Source organism: Pseudorca crassidens, chromosome 10 (genome assembly GCF_039906515.1).
Source record: "Pseudorca crassidens isolate mPseCra1 chromosome 10, mPseCra1.hap1, whole genome shotgun sequence".
Lineage (NCBI taxonomy): Eukaryota > Metazoa > Chordata > Mammalia > Artiodactyla > Delphinidae > Pseudorca > Pseudorca crassidens.
In genome coordinates, this window is record NC_090305.1 from 98509210 (window position 1) to 98527941 (window position 18732).

At 41.6% G+C, this 18732-nt stretch overlaps 1 protein-coding gene and 1 long non-coding RNA gene across 9 annotated transcripts in view; one reads left to right on the forward strand and one right to left on the reverse strand.

The window, feature by feature from the left end:
* Positions 1–18732, forward strand: part of GRM7 (glutamate metabotropic receptor 7) — an 863743-nt gene that overhangs the window by 810558 nt on the left and 34453 nt on the right. The window contains exons 9-14 of one of the 8 annotated variants that reach the window (XR_010947144.1): positions 635–881; positions 6590–6681; positions 9381–10027; positions 10994–11125; positions 11232–11351; positions 13375–14172. The exons of 1 other annotated variant lie outside the window; for it this stretch is intronic. Coding sequence is in view for 3 of the 7 variants with exons in the window: in XM_067755282.1 (XP_067611383.1) it covers positions 635–881; positions 6590–6660 (318 nt within the window). In the remaining 4 variants the exon portion in view is untranslated. Of the gene's footprint in view, positions 1–634; positions 882–5357; positions 6557–6589; positions 6682–9380; positions 11126–11231; positions 11352–13374; positions 14173–18732 lie in introns of those variants that run through there. 6 more of the 8 variants (XR_010947146.1, XR_010947143.1, XR_010947145.1 and 3 more) reach the window with 6 other exon arrangements.
* The window catches only part of LOC137232696 (uncharacterized), a 688080-nt gene that overhangs the window by 57924 nt on the left and 611424 nt on the right, over positions 1–18732 (reverse strand). The window lies entirely within an intron of this gene.

Sequence of the window (18732 nt, forward strand, 5' to 3'; positions counted from 1 at the left end):
CAAGCCGACATCACTACATCTTGGCCCTTGCCATTGGTGTTTTGTAAATCAGCATGAAGTGAGAAGGGCTTACCTTCCAGGGAAACTCAACTCACTACTATGTAGGTACGGTGAAGGTGAACCCTTTCTTAAAAACATGCAGAAAGATACAAATATTGACATAATGACCTTTCAAATAAGGTCCCAGAGTTATCTATGTAGCAAGAGATCATGTAATGTTAATTGTTTTGTGAATGTATGAGGGGTAAAGAAACAACTACCCCTTACTCAAGGTTGCAAATGTGATCTTCATGGTTTCCTATCCAGCTGCCATTCTGAGTAAAGGGACTTCAAGTCTGATTCAAGGTTGACCCTGAACTTGAATGAAGGATACTTCTCCAGGACAGGCCTGCACATGGATTCCCCCAATGATTTTCAATCAATGGGAAAAAAAAATATATATATATATATATACGTATGTATGTATGTATGTGTGTATAAACTCTCCAAGAAATGTGCAGAGCCATTCTGTCTCCCCGGGGATTGTTATGCTTTCTCTCCCAGACACAGCCATGCTCGACATCGTTGTTAAGTGCTTAGCCTCCCTCTGCGGTCATTTTATTTGTAATAGTGTCTTGTGTGTTGTGTCTCCTAGCTCTACATACAAACTACCACGCTTACCATCTCCATGAACCTAAGTGCATCAGTGGCGCTGGGGATGCTATACATGCCGAAAGTGTACATCATCATTTTCCACCCTGAACTCAATGTCCAGAAACGCAAGCGAAGCTTCAAGGCCGTAGTCACAGCAGCCACCATGTCATCGCGGCTGTCACACAAGCCCAGTGACAGACCCAACGGTGAGGCCAAGACAGAACTCTGTGAGAACGTAGACCCAAACAGTAAGTATCTCTCCTTTCCTGCCATCTCCCCAGCCTGCGTCAGGAAGCTCTGGCAAACGTGGCGTGTGCTTGCCTTTCTTTGGAGAAAGACTGTGACCGTTCTTGTCTTACGGGCTGGGTTGCCTTGGCAAATGCTCACGTCTGCTCTTAAGAGTGTGCTCATTCTTGCCACCCTTTTCTTTTTGCTCCCTGTTGGAAAGCAGCTTTCAGAGGCTCTGCTTCAGAAGTGTGAAATCTCCCCCTTCCCTGGCTTCTTATCCTTTGGTCCCAAACCCTCCAACTGACATAAGCACAGCTGATGAGCCACCTTCCTTGTTCCCTTCCTCTTAGGGGATCAGCTTCCCGCTAGGGAACCTTCGACATCCCATTGAACCGCAGCAGTAGGAAAGAAATTGGAATATTTAAGAATTTTGGAAGCATAACTTCCTTGCACTGGAACGTGAATGGGGAGAAAGTTATGATTCTTTACTAACCAAGCCTTGTAGAAACAAAAAACACATCGCATATTGAATAAAGCCGGTAAACATTCATGCAAGTATACAGGCCCAGACACTACCACGCTAATGGCATGCCCACGTGGGGAAAACACCACCAGACAATTCCACAGGAGTTTCATCCCATGAAAGACAAATATTAGAGGTGGGATTAAGGATGAAATGCGAGATTTGATACCTACATGGCCTGTCTGCAATGCCTGGGTAGCCTTTATTCATCCCTGCGAACGACCACAAAGATGACGGACATACAGACACTAGTTTGTTAAAAAAGAAAAAAAGAAAAGGAAAGGAAAGAAAGACCATTTAACCAGAGTTAAATTCTTAAAATCCCCACTTGCTAATTTTACTAATACTATGGTGGTAAGAGTGCATTTCAGATTAAACATATCACTCCTAGGATTTGTTTTCCAGGACATTTTGACTAGTTCCATATAGAATGAGGCAGTTTAGCGTGTTCACGATACTTCCTGTTTTAAACTAGAGGAGGTTTCAGGTTGGCCATTAAGTCATTCAAGACTTACTGTTCAGTTATGAGCTGATTTTGTTGTAGCCAAAGGTTTACTGCCAAGCAGAAAGTAGTTCTTATTCTAAATACTCTGACGTAATTCTTTATGCTCTACAACTGAGATCTTTAAAAACCAGGAGACAACTGAGTTTAACCCTGACAACTATTGTACAAAGTTCCCATGATCTTGGCCCAATCCATTTCTAAATAGTTGGCTGAATGACTACGGTGAAAGCTTGAGAGTCTGTGGACAAGGAAACAAAGGCCCATTAACAACATCATGGGCTTCACCTTGACGTTTTAATAGGAGAGATCCTGGGACAGGTGAGAGGAGGGAGAAACAATGGATGGTCAGGCTCTGTTCTTGTGTCTTCAGAAAAAAATGGTCAATTCCAAGGAAAGGGAATAGATAGAGAATTGCTGTGATATTCAATGTGGTGTAGGAAGAGGCTTTGGGTTGAGACAGACCTGGGTTCAAATCCAAGGCACTCCACTTACCAGCGGTGTGGCTTTGAGAACTACTGAGGTTTTCTGAAGGTCAGCATTCTCATGGATAAAATGGAGATGATAATATCTATGTCACAAGTGCGGCATCAAATCTCATACATCTAAAACAGTATGTCAATTACATGTTAATGTTCTTCCATTTCTGTAAAGGTGAAAAAGCCCACATTTCAGTGTGACTGGTTACACAGACGTGATGGTGACGTTAAAGGCATACCAAACAGCACAAGGCAGATGGAAGTGGCCAATAAAAATATTTCCATGAACATATTTATGCATCTATTTATATGTATCCTGTATTGATAAATGTACCTGCACAGTTATACTTTTGTAGCATTTTATTCTAAGACCCCTTGCCAGATTTTTCATAAAACCCTCACCCTGAAGATGTTCCAACAGCAGTTTTACATTTATATCTGCATACACACACACACACACACACACACACACACACACGTCCAAAATCAATAAGCAGAAAATATGGTCAAAAGTCTACATGTATTGAAAATTAATGACCAAATTAGGAGTTTTGAAGTTGGACAATTAATCTAACACTATGCTACTTAGAAATAACTAGCTTTTTAAACAACATTTTGACTGTTGTTAACCTTTAATGATGAGGTTCTGTCCTTGTGGAGGCTATGTGGGGTATGATCGTGGCTGTTAAAATGCTAATACTAACACCGACACTAATAATAACAAAAACCCATCAGCTACCCTTTGAAATAGGCAGTAAACAGGATGCTTTGGGTGGAAGATCTCTTACTCCTCATGGTAACTCTGTAGACTGGTGATCATTATTCTCCTTTTACTGAAGAATCCTAGGCGCAGGGAGATCAAGGGATATTACCGAAGTCCCACACTAGTTAGCAGCAGAGCTTGGTCCGAAACCCAGGTCTGACTCCCAAAGCCATGCTTGTTGCTCTTTGCTGCTCTGTTTCTGAGAACACCGGTGACATGTCGTAATTCTAATGCAGAAATTACTCTTTGGCTTCTTCATTTGGTAATACAGCTTGCATATACAGAATCTAATGATGTGTGGCGGTGGACTCTTTGGTTAAATGTGCTGTGAAATGCATTCCTGCTTGCTGTGTTGTCTGCAAAGGCAGGAGTAACCTGAGCTCAAAGAAGGCTGCCCAGGTAGAGGCCTCATCTTACTAACTCAAAAATCCAAGTACCTTATGACCTGTGTCAGTCACGACAATTATTCCATTTGGAATTCATTTGCTGCCTTTCTCTTGAAAAAGTTTTGTTGGGTTTTGTCACTGTTGATGTGTTGGTGTCTACACAGAACAAAGAATAAATAGTTCGGGGGAAAAAAATGAAACCAAAAAGAGCCTTTGTCTTAGAGCCAATCCAAAAGATTTTAAAAAATTATTTTAGTTATTTTGGTTTTGTGTAGACACTCCCTAAAACTAATCGTCAATAATTTGCCCAGATATTTGCTGAATTATAGGAGGAGATTCATGTACCTCCAAACATTGGGGTTTCTGACGACCCAGCTCCCAAAGGTCCCTGAGAGGAATCAAAAGACCTTCTCTGCACAAAATCTGTCCAGTAGAATTTTCTGCAATGAATGGAAATGTTCTCTGTTTGTGCTGTCCAGTATAGAAACCGCTAGTCACCTGTGGCAATTCAGAACTTGAACCATGGCTACTTAACTGATGAAATACACTTGAAACTTTTAGTTCATTTTAAATAAATATGAATAGCCATCCATGGCTGTGACTATTCCATTGGAGAGCACAGCCAGAGACCTTAAGAGCAAGGATTTCACTCTGGGACGCTCAGTCTCAGCCCATATTTGAAATACCTCCCAAGGTTTTAGCAATGATGCTGATCTGGGACAAAGTCAACTGAATGGAATGAAATATCTGAGGTGAGACAAAAATGCAAACCTATAGCTATTTTAAACGATCCCTAAGGAGCCACTAATATGGAAATAGTGATATCATAGATAGCAGTTATATCTGGAAAACCAGTCCTTGGTAATGCAAAAGTGAATGTATAAAAAGGACAGTAGTGAAAATTCAATTAATGAAAATAGACATGACTGTTCTGATGAGAGAGAACATTATTTTTCTATTCTATTTAATACCAAATATAGCTCAAAGTATGTCAAATTTCTGCACTTTGGTAACAGAGACAAATTATTGGCTGAAATTAAACTGTCTGGTTAAAAAGAAACAAATAAAAGCACAGACCACGTACTTAAGAAAGGAATATGTCTTTCCAAAGGGGAAATTCTGTCTGCTATTCTCTGAGGGAGTGTACCTGGGAGAATGTTGAATTTACAGAATGAGCTACGAAGTTAATCATGGAACAGAAATGTGCCTTATTGTTTCTCTACACGTTTAGTCTCAATGTATTTCAGTCTTCAGTGTTTTCATTTCTCACAGCTCTGCTCCATCACTGCAGTTTGCTATCTGGTGCATGCTCGCTTCTGCTCATCCAATGGCACACAGCAACTACATGTCCACGTAAAGATGAATTTGCTTGTTGGCTTAATACGGGCAGAAATTAAAACTGCCCCTGCACTGCTTGATTTTTCCCCAAGAAGTTCAGTGTTCCTCTTAGGTTGCCTCTTCACTTCAAATTCCATTGTCTGAAAGAAAAACTTCTTTCTGCGTGGATTCAACAAAAAAGTAAATCTGCTCAAAATTTTTAATGTATCTGTGAACTGCCACCATATTGGACAGTCAGAGTTGGGCCAATGCTTGTTGGTTTCTACACTCAGACTGAAAAACAGCAGGGGCCTAAGCATGCAGCTCAACTACTTACTGTATTTTTATGTATAAAAACAACATTTCTGCTGCTAGAGGATCACAAGTGCCTGACCTAATGTGGATAGCTTTAGATCTGGCCACCATGATGCCTTCTCTAAGAAGAAAGGCACCTCGAGCTCTGGTTCTCGCAGCTGTGTCCTGAATGTGGCATGTTTCCCCCAACTTTCTATTGTTGACTTGGCAGATGTATGTTCGAGGCAAACTTGAAGATGCCAGATCAACAGGAGGACGTGGTTCTTGGCTTATCCGTGGCCACCGAGACCTTTTTCCCGTTGGATGAATAGTATTAACCGAGGCAGCACAGCTTTATTGGGATGGTGGGTAAGGACCGTTCCCTTCCTCACCTGGACTAGTCACAACCAGAAGATGCTCTGTGAACTATTCTCTGGTCAGATGCTTTCCTGACCTGTAAAGGATTGCAGTGCACGGAGGATGAGCAGCCCTAAGCTACCAGGTTCTAAACTACCATCCACTTTTGGAGCCAATGCCCCCAGGCAGTGCAGAGAAACTTCTCAAGTACCCTGACCGGTTACAGATAATTTACTCTGGAACTGCCTAGCAATTAGAGATGGCAGGCGGGTGGACAGCGTGGGATTCACCGCCTTTTTGGATATGGGGCCATATGACTGATAAACTGACCCTGAGAGAGAGGCTGGACACACACTGTGCAAAAGACTAGCTTAAGACAATGTGCATATTGCTATGAAGCACGTTTTAAAAGAATGACCATTTATACCTAAAATAATCAAAAATAAGATTTTTTAACTATATGTTTGTATTCTGGTGCTGTTTTTTAATTACCAGTTTGCATATATTGTAAAGAAAATATATAAATAAAAACTTGTGCTGTTCAATTAAACCCCCCAACTGCTAGAAAATGGACGAGGGCACCAAACCCTACACAAGTAACAATGCCTAGAAAATGCTGGAACACGCTCCTATGCTGTGTCACTTTGCTATGGTTTTTTGGTTTTCGTTTTGTTTTGTTTTGCTTCTTCATTTGTTTGGATCCCTGACATTCTCTACATTATTATGTTACTTGTTTCATCTTTCTGGACTCATCATGCAGGTCAGCATGAATGGACTAGGCTGAGAAAAAATAGGATGGCAACAGGAAGAAAAAAATGCTCTGAGCAGATAGATACATTTTTTGGGGGCTGGTTCCCTCACCTGCTCCAGTTCAAACAAGTAAAACCCAACTGCCTTAAACCAAGAGGCACCCGTACTCCCATGTTCAGAGGTACCTGAATTGTGGTCAACTGGTCTTCCAAAGGCTACTGAACCCAGTGAAAGAGTGGGCATAATGTCTATGGTCTCTATCGCAGCCTCTTCTCCAAAAGGAAAGAAAAAAGAATAAAAAGGAATGTTGTGTGCACTTTTATTTTATACATACCTATATATTTACTTTTCCTGTAGACTGTATACCACCAGTAAGAAAGAGTGTACAAAAGTCTGTTACTTGGTACACTATCCCACCAACAGTATAGCTTTTGCCTGCTTTCCAAAAGGTAAGAAACAATCTACTTTTTATTTATTTGTGTGTTCTTGTCTCCACTGAGAATTAGAAATGTTTCCATGAAAACTGTGCATGATTACTAGAAGTCCATGTATATGAAGAAACGCGTTTTTGAAGATATTTGCTGAGCATAGTGTAAAGGGCTGTTGTGGGTCACGGACCTGGTTTATTCTCTGGAGAACATGTGACTGGACTGGGCACGTGCACATTTGTCTTTCCTGAACAAGTAGCCAATAATGGCAAAAGTGGTGCTGGTCAGCCTACTTTAAAACTCTCAATGGTGAGAGATTATTTTTAAATGCATGTGTTCAGACTATGATTTGAGAAGGCAATGTGGAAAGCTTGAAGGGAGAGAAGGAGGGTGTTTCATAAGCTTAGTAAATATGTCTGTTCTGGTTTATTTTTAAATTAAATACATCCCCAGAAATATATTCATTCAAAAAGCAATGAATGACCCTACCATCTTAAACCCAAAATGGTCATGGTTCCTTCTTTGTGGCAAAGAAATACTAAAGGTTTGCTGGCTGGGCTTGATATCGTGTTGAAGATGATTTGGGACCCATAATTCTGCCTTAGAGAAACAGTGGACCAACTTCACTGATTTGAGAAAGCGGGGAAAGGTTCAGTGAAAGACCTGAAGAGTCTAAAGATAAATTTCAACATTAGTCAAACCCAAGAATTACCAATAAATATCAAGGGTATTCAAACTAACACCTTAGAAGAAATGGTGACTCGTGTGACGTGTGAACGGGGGAATGGGAGCGGGCTGCCATAAGAGTTGCTACTGACTCACCATTGATGCTTATATATCACTTTGAGCTCTCAACTAAAGGATATATGCTATGAAATAATAATAGCAGCAGTAGTAGTAACAGTAGCACCTCCCTGTTTCAGCCTAAGTGATATGACAGTATAGTGAAAAATAACACTTGCTTTGGCAAACGTCCTTGTCCAGCTGGAGTCAGTGCATTTCAAACTGTGGGAAAACAAACAGTAGAAAACATGGAGTAGAGTTATTAAAATCATGGGGTGGCTTTGAAGAAAAGGCCCCCTTTTGTTTTCCTCTAAACCTCCTACCATACTTATAAAATCAATAGCGAGACTTCTCTCTAGAGAGATTCCATGAAAGATAGCAGAGAGGTCCTATCATGGGAGGGGAGAAATATCGCTTCATAATGTGGGCTAGTCTTCCTCTTTCCTAACATGGAACTTTTTACCAGATCATTTCTATGTTTCTTTCCATCTTTGTTTTTATAATGGTATTCTGAGTACAAATAATATCTCTTTTTTTTCTTTTTAATCCATTTAAGAACTGTAAGACAGGACAGGAGTACTTCCAAAGAGTAATTACATTTCCCGTTGATTTTACATGGATGCCAGCAACTCAGTCTTTAATTTCAGATGTATTGTTCACATAGCTATTTCCTTTTTCCATATCAACGCGATCTGTCCTAGTTTTTAAATAGGGCATTCTTTTGTCCCAGTGAATATATAACTGTATTCCAGTGAGATTTCAAGTTTTTGCAGGACAAGTGCTTGTCAAAACACTGCAGCTCATCACTTTAATAGTCCTTTTACATGAAACTGCCTGAGAATAAATGAGAAGGAAGTTTCCTTGGGTAAAAATGATAGATTTAATCTCAATCCATTAAAAAATTCTCCCTAGCTCCATTCTCAGCTGGTGCCTTTTGGTTTAAAGAGTGCAAGATGAAAATGTTTTAAGTCAACCTTCCGGTTAAAAAGTACTTTTAGGATGTGCTGCTTAGAAATAAACTTTTTGCTAGGATTGTCTTGTTTCAAAGAGTTTGATTCGGTGCTCTCCTTTTCTGTCAATTTAAAAGTGGCTTCATAAATTAATGATAAACATCTTATATAGCTACTTAAAAATAACTGGGACCGGAAGTTTGTCAAAGTCACAGGTATTCAAAGAGGGGAGTGTATCACCATGTTCAGGTTACAGTGAGACTGGAAAGCTTGGGCGAACAGTGACAGAAGACATTTCATGTTGTTCATTCAAATCCATTTCTGTGTGGTTGTTTTCAGGGCCATGAAACAGTAAAGAAAAATCTATAAATTCCAGAGTGAATTTTTGTACTGCTGTGCTAGTAAAAAAAAAAGGCCACCATGCCCCAACAATGGCAGACAAGAGTGAGCAAATCAAACATCTGATTTGGGGTGTTTAGAGGAAGCAGGTTCAAATTCAGACAGAACAGAATTTGACCTGGTTCGAAAACGCATTCCATATAATGCCCTCTCCTTTGACAGACACAGGACGTCAGACATTAACTGACTCAGCACTGCCTGCATCTTTTGTCTGAATAGTTCTAAATTTTGAAATCCTGCAGTGTTATCAATCTAATGATATTTATTTTAAACTGCAATTAAGCAAAAAACAAACGAACAAAAATTCACCACACACAGAAACCTCAACTAGTCTGGCATCATCGCCAGATCAGGAAACAGGTTACGTTAGGAGGTAAATTTTCAGACCACAGGATGGTTTTTCAGATTGGAGAACTCCGAGTTGAATTCAGCCTTGCAAACATGGGCAGTCCGGAGTCTTATTTTGTCCACGTATATTGTTCTAAGCAAGTAGATTCGTTACGATATTATGGACATTTCACTAACATATTACATGGTGTTGTCAAAAAAAAAATAATCATCTCTTGTTTCTTATAATTTCTATAACAGGGTTATCGCACATGTTTAATCTTTTCGGAACTATGCAATCTAAGTTTTGGTAATGTGTTGCGACTCCCCCTCTTCCTCGACGTTCAAGGCAATAACCCTGAGTTAACTGGAGACTCCCTCAGTTTAAATTCCATTTTAAAACACTGTGTAAGTACAGCTTAGCAAAGAATATATGTTCCCTGACCTTGACGGAGAATCACCTCAGAAATAAATGCAGCTATAAATCTTGCAGGCATATGTCTTTCTGCCTGAGAGCTCTGTGAAGCACCAACATGTCTCTCATCACGGTTGGACCTCAGCATCCTCAAAACCCAATTAATATTTGCCCTCTCTGTTCTGCAACTTTGGTTCGACTTAAAGAATGGGATGAAAGTTCACATGGCTGGGATGTCTACTGGTTCTTAGCATCAAAGGAACAAACACATCATTCTCCAGAGTCCTGAAAACTATGTCAGCTTTTACATTTAAGCCTGGCACTGCACCATCTGGCCAGGATCTATGAAACACAAGAGTATTTTAAGTGGGGTCCATCAAAGAAACGTTTGTCAAGCACCGCTCCCCTGGGTCAGCCCTGAACTGCCTAGGAGTAGGGGGACAGAAGTGGACAGTACCCTCAGGGGACCCCAGATCTAATGGAGGACTCACAGGTAAGCAATTTTAATTCAGAGGGACAGGGGCTCTTAGGAGAGGTAGTAGCAGTGAGTTCCATGTGGAGAGCATCGCCCAGGGGGTTTTGTTTGAGCTGCTCTGAAAAGATGAAGGACTCCAGGCAGTGGTAAAGAAAAGACCGGAGGCAGGAAACAAGTAAGCGCAAGGAAGCTTTTGTATTCGGACGAATGTGGTCTGTCCCGGGACTGGAAAGCAGTTCTGTGAGGCTGGAGAATTGTATTTGGAGGCAGATGGTTTCGGGGGATGACACGAGCCTGTGTACGGAGGGACCAAGTTGCCTTTATCTCTGTGCCGTGAGCGCAGGGCCTGCAAATGGGTCTCAGAAAATGTCCGTGGCATGAATGGAGTGTAATACTTCACGTACCAGAGGCTCCTAGCCTCACCTAGGACGTCACAGGTAACAGTAAATATCTACTGAGTAATTATTTATTAATAATAAGAAAGTATCAAGTCTACAGCCTCAGCAAGCGGAAGTGCAGTCTTCCAGATAAAATCTCTAAAGTCACAAAAGAGGCAATGTTTGATCCTGATGTCACAGTTTTCTAAACCATCTTTTATGGATAACTCTTAAAACGGATGGTCAGCGCTACATCTGCACTTGTGTAAATAACATCTCTTTTGAGGAGCTAACCCCATGGATGAAACCAGCAAAGTTTTTTGCCTATTTATTTCCTTTCATGGACTGCAGAGACCAGTTTTCAGTTACCTTTGGAAATGAATCCTAAGCACTTCTAATTTGGTAAAAACAGAAACATAATAATCAGAAAAAACCATTACATTGATTAAGTGCGTTTTCTCAGACACTGGCATTAAGGACAGATGTTGTGTTTTAGGCCCCCAGTTTCATTTGCATTTGAAAAGAAAACAGCATGTGTCCTAAACCAGGTCAGTTAATCTCTACAATCTCTCTTCCTCCCAACTACTGTGAATGAGCATCTTCTCAGGACTCAAGAGATGGTGACCGGTTTCTGCTACTAAAGCCATGTCTCAGCTCCGCAGACTTTTCTTTTCTTTTCTTTTTGGCTGTACAGTGGAGCTCGGCTGCATTTTAAATTAGCTTTCTCTAGGAATCAAAGGTAATCATTATTTCTCTTTATAATCCACATGAATATTCTCATTATTTTTTTCTTTTCAAGTTTAAGATTAGTTTTGAATTCCTCTTATATCTCTGCCTTCTTTCAGAGTAACCTCTGGAGACCCCAGCTTGCTCAAAAAGGGTTGAGAAAATGACTCCATGCCTGTTCTTGCTGAGCTGACCCAAACACTTAGACGACATGGCAGCAGTCAGCCATCTCACATTCTGTAAGTTGTGGTCCAAGTATCGTTTCTGACCGTGTGCATGCTGTTTTTTCCCTCCGGCCAAGAATAAGAAAAACTGGACCAAGGTCCTAACCCTGGCTCTGATACCCTGGAGAGCATAAGCTTTATCACCTCATGGACTTCTGTGATCTTGAATAAGTCAAGTCCTATCTAACCTTCAGTTTCCTCTCGTGTAAAACAGGAGGAACCTTTCCTTGATGAGATACCGTGGACATTGCATGGCGTCATGTACGTGAAAGCCTTCTTTTATAAAGGGCTGTGCATAGATACGGTAGCACTGTTAGTCCCTGATCATCTCTGTGTTTTATCGTAATTGGCTTTCCTTTTTCCTCTTCTTTCATGGTTACTTTTTTTTTTTTTTACCTACTATGAACCATCAGAGTTGGAAGGAAGGACATCTAGTTTGCCTGTGAAGTCAGGAACCTCTTCTCTAAGTACAACAAGCTCTGTTTTTGAGATGGGTCACTGTGGTCTCTGATGCGTCACTAATAGTCTTGGGCTTGGTGAAATTGACAGAGAAGGCTATCATTCACTCTGCAAGGCTGCTCTAGGACAGCTAGGCTCATACCTCCTGATATATGAACCACTCCCTGTGATTAACTTGGACAGGTGTACTCCAGGCCGACTGGCAAGCTGAAGTGCATTTTAAGTACACATAATAATGCTGGGTGTGTCTTGAGCGACAGAATAACAGCTGATGGGAATAGAGTCCCTCAATCTTTGCTTGTGAAACACACTTGGTTTTTCCTTTCAAGGCTGGGACATCACAACAAAATCAACTAACAAGATCTCTCAGATCTGAACTGATATTTTGAAGTTTGGTGTTTCTCAAGCTTATATCAAACACAGCACTGACCCAAAGGGCCAAGGTCATTCATCTCAGTCTTCAAAGGACCTAGCATGGTGCTTCACAGCAATTTAACATTAATAACAACAATAATATCAATTATGATGATGGTTATAATTGTACCGTATTACGCCTATTGCTAAAGACTTACAAAGTGCTCAGCCACCCACTGAGACAGGTCTTACTGTCCCCACTAAACAGATAAGGAAACTGAGGCTCAGAACAGTGAAGCAACTTCCCAGTGACCCACACACCAATGGGTGGATGCCTGAACTTGGGTTTCCTGGCCAGAGTCCTTTCTAACACACTTTTCTAAAATTGCATGCAGTAGGACAAAATATTTCTGTCTACATAATCTATCTAATGAGCATTTACTGTTCTCATCAGTTGATTGCAGAGGTCTTCAACTTCCTGAAGATGAGAGAGGCCCTTCGGGGCAGATATCATAATCTGTTTTCAGGGCTATTTTGGAATAAGATGTGCGCTCTCTCTCTCTCTCTCTCTCTCTTTTTTTCTTAATGGTACTGTGAATGATAAGGCTATTTGATGTCATTTTACCTACTACTGGATTCTTTTGGTGGTCTGAAAAAATTAAAGACTATTGTTCCCACCTCAGAGAACATGGCTTTCTAGAGCTAGAAATGTTTAACTCTTGAGAATGCATTGAAATCCACTGAATAACATACTTGGGCAGAGTGCAGCCTGTTCAGAACGAAAAACCACAAGTCATCATATTTTGATGACTCTAAGCAGATTCTACCTCTGTATAAGGTGATCGAGTTGGGCATGGGAACCTAAGCAAAGGAAATTCAACTCTGGAAAGGGTCTGCTAGCATGAAAAAAATGCCACTTTCTTGGCACACAAAGGTGCAAAGCCATTTCCCACCCCAGCTTTATCACCCGCTCCTTCTCTCTCGGCTTTTGCCACTGCAAAGCTCTACACAGAAGCTGGATGCCAGGGTCATTATCGTCTATGTTAGCTGAAAATCTGATTAAGCTGGCCTCCTGGGGTTAGCATGAAAAACGCTAGATTTTCATTCTAGGAACTTAATTCCTTTTTCCCTCGTTTTTTGTCATGTTTGCAAATTTCATTTGCATTTTAATTTCCCATGATTTGCCACAGTCCAGACTGAGACTTGAGCTGTTATTTCCACTCAGGTGAAAAGTCCAACCACAGCTGAGCATCTGTACTGGCATACAGTCAGGCGACTGGCCAAAGGCAAGTATCTCCTGCATCCTTTTGAGCATCCCGAGGAAGCTCTGCTATCCCGCCCGCCGATTAACTTAATGAACGGAAGAGACTTTGTCCAATGTCTAGGATGATGTTAGCCCAGGTGGTCCTTATCACATACTATACAATGTCCTCTCAATATTCCAAAATAAGGAGAAAGGACAGTAAAGGAGGCTTGAGATCTTGACCTATTAGGACCTATCGAGGGGTTTTATCTGGGGAAACATCAATGCCATCAAGTGGGGGAGAGATCCCTACTGCGGAGTACCATGATCTATTACTGAGGAAGCCAGCTTCTCCCTCGGGGCTGGATTCTCAGTGTCTTTTGGATCAAGCAGCAGAGACAGCAGTATTAATGGGGCGCCTACCTAACTCCCGTATAAAGCAAAAGAAATGACAAAAGGGAAGCAGCATAGAGGGGGCTACTATTCATGCCAAGCAGGCAAAATACTGACTCTTTGGAAAAGATCATCTCTGTGCCTCAGTTTCCTCATCTGTAACATATAACTTCAAATGACAGTGATAAGGACTAAATAGAAGTAAAGCACCAGGAACAGAGTTGGCACAGTAGCTGTTCAAATGTAAGCCATTAGCGTTATTCTGTCACCTAAAATTAACTGGATTTTTCTGTCTGTCTTTCCTCTAGGAAAGAACTCGGAGAATCCAATCTGATCTTCCATGTGATCTCTTGTATCCATTCTCTTTCTGTACCCCATGCAATAAAGTTCGAGAATGTCAAGTAATCCATGTGCCCCTGATTTTTGTCTGGAAAAACCTGCCGGATTTTCAGATTGAAATATCAATCCATCTCCTCTCTTGTCAAGCTATTTAGTATTGATCACTTTTGGAGCAAAGGTGCCTTAAAGCCAAAATTTCACTGCACTATCAGAGGAGCTACCTGGGAAATGACATTCAAATACACGTATAGCTTCATTTCATAGCACAGCACCTATTTCCTGACTTTGGGCATAAATAAACAACACAGTCGCCATTGTGGCGATGTTTACATTGTTATTACTACCAGTTAGTCCCAGATATTTAAGAAAATACCAAGGACCAATTTAAATAGCCTAGTTATGGCAGAAAATTTGCCAATATGAAATCTGAAATGCATTTTAGTTTATACTTCTATCTAATTTAAATCTTTTCTTCCCTAACCTGGTGCTCATCGAAATGTCACCTGTATTTAAAACTCTTCCTCAGGGATTCTGATGCACATCCAGGTTTGGGAACTTTTCTTTTTTAATCCTTTCTGATAATCAACACATGCAATATGGCGTTGGTGTAATGGTGATATGCGATGGTGATTACCTACACAGCAGAGGGTCTTCCAGAATATTAAAAAGACTCATTAAAAAAAAAATTATTCAGGTTTATCAGACCAGCAGCATCTACCATGCACCCAGGAAGTCATCTCTAGCTGTCTGCTAGAACAGTAAGAAGCTATTTCAAGGTCTTCTCTCAAGAGACTCTTCCAGGCTGGTACTGCGAACTAAATAAAGATGAAGCTAATTGACTGAAGCTCTGTTATTGGAGTGGAAAACACAGCACCATCTTCCGTTAAGGCTGAATCTCCATGACAACACCAGATAAGAAGCTGGGTTAATAGTTTTCTTTCCTGCACTTAGTGGGTCACAGGTCACAGCCTCTGTGGGCAAAGTGAGTTGATACATCCTTAGGCAATCATTTCAAGCTGCTCAGCAGGGCAACTCTGATTTTGTTTAGCCGGGAAGTCCTCAGAGAGATTATTTTCAAACTTTTGTTGATGCTTCTCAAGCCTTCTTGCCCAATCAGGAAGGGAAAAGTGTCAGAATAACCATTGTTTCAGTTACCATTGCTCTTAAAAATTCACCGTGATCTTATGAAGAGTCAGCCTAAATGCTAACTCCTACTTTGCCTTGTTCTACATTGTGATGTGAGCCCACTGCTTACTCTCTGTGCATCAGTCTTCTCATCTTCAAAATGGGTACAATATTAGTAACTACCTCGTAGGGTTGTTATTAGGATTAAATTAGTCCATATGTTTAACACAATGCTTGGTTCATAATATAATGGTCGGTCATTAGCTGATATTCTTATTATGAGTATCACCAACTGATCCATAGCTGCTCAGTTCATACAGTAGCCACATGTGGCTGTTTACATTTAAATTAATTCGAATTAAATAAAATTTTGTTCTTCAGTTGCACTGGCCACATTCCAAATGCTCAGTGGGTGCACATAACCCAGTACCCACCCTACTGGACAGCAAAGATACAGAACACTGAAATTATCACAGAAAGTTCTACTGGACAGCTGAGCCTAGGGAAAACAAAAAGGAGAGTAAGAACTTCCTTTAGAGGAGAGATATGGTTTGTTCTCAGCAATCTCCACTGATTGTCAAAACAGTCTCCAGGCTCTCTCTGGGAGCGGTGGGGTCCATTTCTTTGGTAGCATCTAGTCAAGAGTAGTCTACACTGTGGAGTGTGCAATCAGTATTGTTAGCAACAAACAAAAAAAGCTGTTTTCCAGAAATGGTCCTCTCTCAGTTGGGGCGGTTCTCCATTCCTTTCATATACTATTTAGATTGTTCTGTATTGATTCTAAATCACACAGTTGCACACAATTCTTGAAAAGCACGCCCGGTGGCAACTTTGTAGTCATCACATGTCTACTGTGTAGCTAGTAGAGAGGATGATTTTCTTAATCGCCACCCAAGGGGAAGCGATGTGCATGCTTGCTTGTCATACCAATGTTGCTCAGCAACAGAAAAACCAAGTTAAATATTCGAAGATGTGAACGCGGGCCTTTGCTCCATCTCAAGGAGCATGTTTCTGGTACTTCTCATCTGTGAATGGTCAACTGCGGAATTCTAGCGTCGGCTGGAAAATTCAGTCCTTTTCCTTAGAGTTAAATTGACATATCTTATTTGTCCTATAGGCCTGGTTAGTCCCTGATATGACTGCCGGGCAGGTGCTTGGTGAATGTTTGAGAGTGAGGGAAAAATACAGGCTCAAAGCAAAAGGTGTCTATCACTTCCAGCAAGCGAAAGTTCTATCTGGATCACGAACACTTAGTGATGTTATACATCATCTAAAGGAGTCTCTGCTATCGATTTATATTTTGGGAGAACTTTTACTGTAAAACTAGCGGGGGGGGGGGGGCTTCCCTGGTGGCGCAGTGGCTGAGAGTCCGCCTGCCGATGTAGGGGACACGGGTTCGTGCCCCGGTCCAGGAAGATCCCACATGCTGCGAAGCGGCTGGGCCCGTGAGCCATGGCCGCTGAGCCTGCGCGTCCGGAGCCTGTGCTCCGCAACGGGAGAGGCCGCAGCAGTGAGAGGCCCGCGTGCCGCAAAAAAACAAAACAAAACAAAAAAACAAAAAAAACCTAGTAGGTGAAGTTGGGAACGAGAACCAGTGTAATATACTTAAGCCCAGACCAGCTCTATCAAACTGGTTGAACACGTTATATCTCCAGAGAAACCTCCCCCAGCATCTCCAATTCTCATTCCAGAACTGAAACCGCAGAAGGGCTGCATAGGCAGAGGGAAAGTAAAAACTCTCTCTTCCTATTTTTGAATTTTCTAACTAAAACAAAAACACTGATCATATTGATTACTAAATATTGTCAACAGAGGAGTATCAATGAGTCTATGTTCCAGAAATGCAGAAGAAGATTTTTAAAAATCCACATGATTTTTAAAAATTACACCAACAACTAACAGTTACAAGCAGCTCGCCCTTATATAACATCTCAACATTTCGTAGTTTGGTTTTATCATGTGCTCACACATACAGCATCTCATTTCGTCTTCAGGGCATCACGATGAGGCAGGTAGCATCATCCTCATCTACGGATGTACAAACTACGGCTCAGGGGATGACGAAAATCGGCCAAGGTGTTAATGATGGAAATAGCTTTAGAAGTCATTCTGACCCCGTTATACCCCAGCACCCCTTCATTAAAGAGGTGCAATATCTTAGGACTGACAAGTGCATCTTTAAGCCAAGGGGAGAGAGAGAGAGAGAGGGAAAAAACTCCCTCATTAGAGAAGATTCAGATTATAGTGCAATCTGGAAAAAAAAATTTTTTGTGTGTCCTATACATAATCACCAGCACTGAGTAGCCACTGGGTCACCTTATCTACGGAAAGGTAAACAGCTCAGCCAGGATGGAGAATAAAGATGGATGGCTGCAGAAGAAGGAGTGAATTATTAACACCAGATAACAACTTACGCTGTTTATCTCCCCAAGGCCAGGGGGCTGATGCCACGGGAGATGCGTGCACGGTGTGTGATGGGACAGGATTCTGCCTTACACATTTTTAGCTCGTGCCTTCTGGCACGGTTACCGCGTGGGTTGTAAAGACACTGCATAAGTCCAGTTTAAATCCAGGCATCTTATTTTTAATCAAACGACCTTGTGAAGCTGATTAAAGAGATTAAATCAAGTCTGAAAAGAAAGGGAGAAGTTTACTGTTTTTTCATCAACGAGTCTTGTTTCTAATGCAGCCTGATCAAAACCACCCCACGTGCTTTATGGACTGCTTACTGCTGCCAGGGTCTGGGCGTATAAAGCTGAGATAGAGCAAGCTGCCGCTCCTCCAGGAGTTTATCGTCCACAGGACAAGGGAGAATAACTGACCTTACCAGACCTGATACACGGATGCACAATACGAGTATGTGAAGAGGGCTCAAAGTAGCCCTTTGCTCTCATTGAGTGACAAGTGGACATTCTCACTGTGGCTTAAAGAATGAGGCAATGTGGGAGAGGGGGCTGCAGACAAAGGGATGGGAAAGGAAAATGACGAAGTGCGTGAAATGGTGGCAACATTATGAGCGGCGCCGGGTAGCAGATCTTGAGTATTTTCCGTGCACCCACCACTATTCCAAATACTTAACGTGTATTAGCTCATTTAACCGTATTACCCTCATCAGATATGCATCATTAGGTCCATTGTACAGATAAAGGAAGGCACAGAGATTTTAAGTAATTTCCCCAAAGTCACACAGCTAGTAAGTAGAGAACTTTGGCTAGAAGCTCAGCCATCGGGGCCCGGAGGCCATGCTTCTGACCGATTCAGTGCTTTCCAGTGATAGGTACGTGGTGTGTTTAAGGAAGGTCCATTTTCCAGTTTAGCTAGACTACAGGGCTTCTCCGCCATGGCAACGGTAACATTTGGGAACTGGACAGTTCTCTGTGGCAGGGGGCTGTCCGGGGCATTGTATGTAGAAGGTTTAGTTAGCAGCATCCCTGGCCTCTGCCCACTAGATGCCTGTGGTACCTCCATCCTGCAGATATGGGA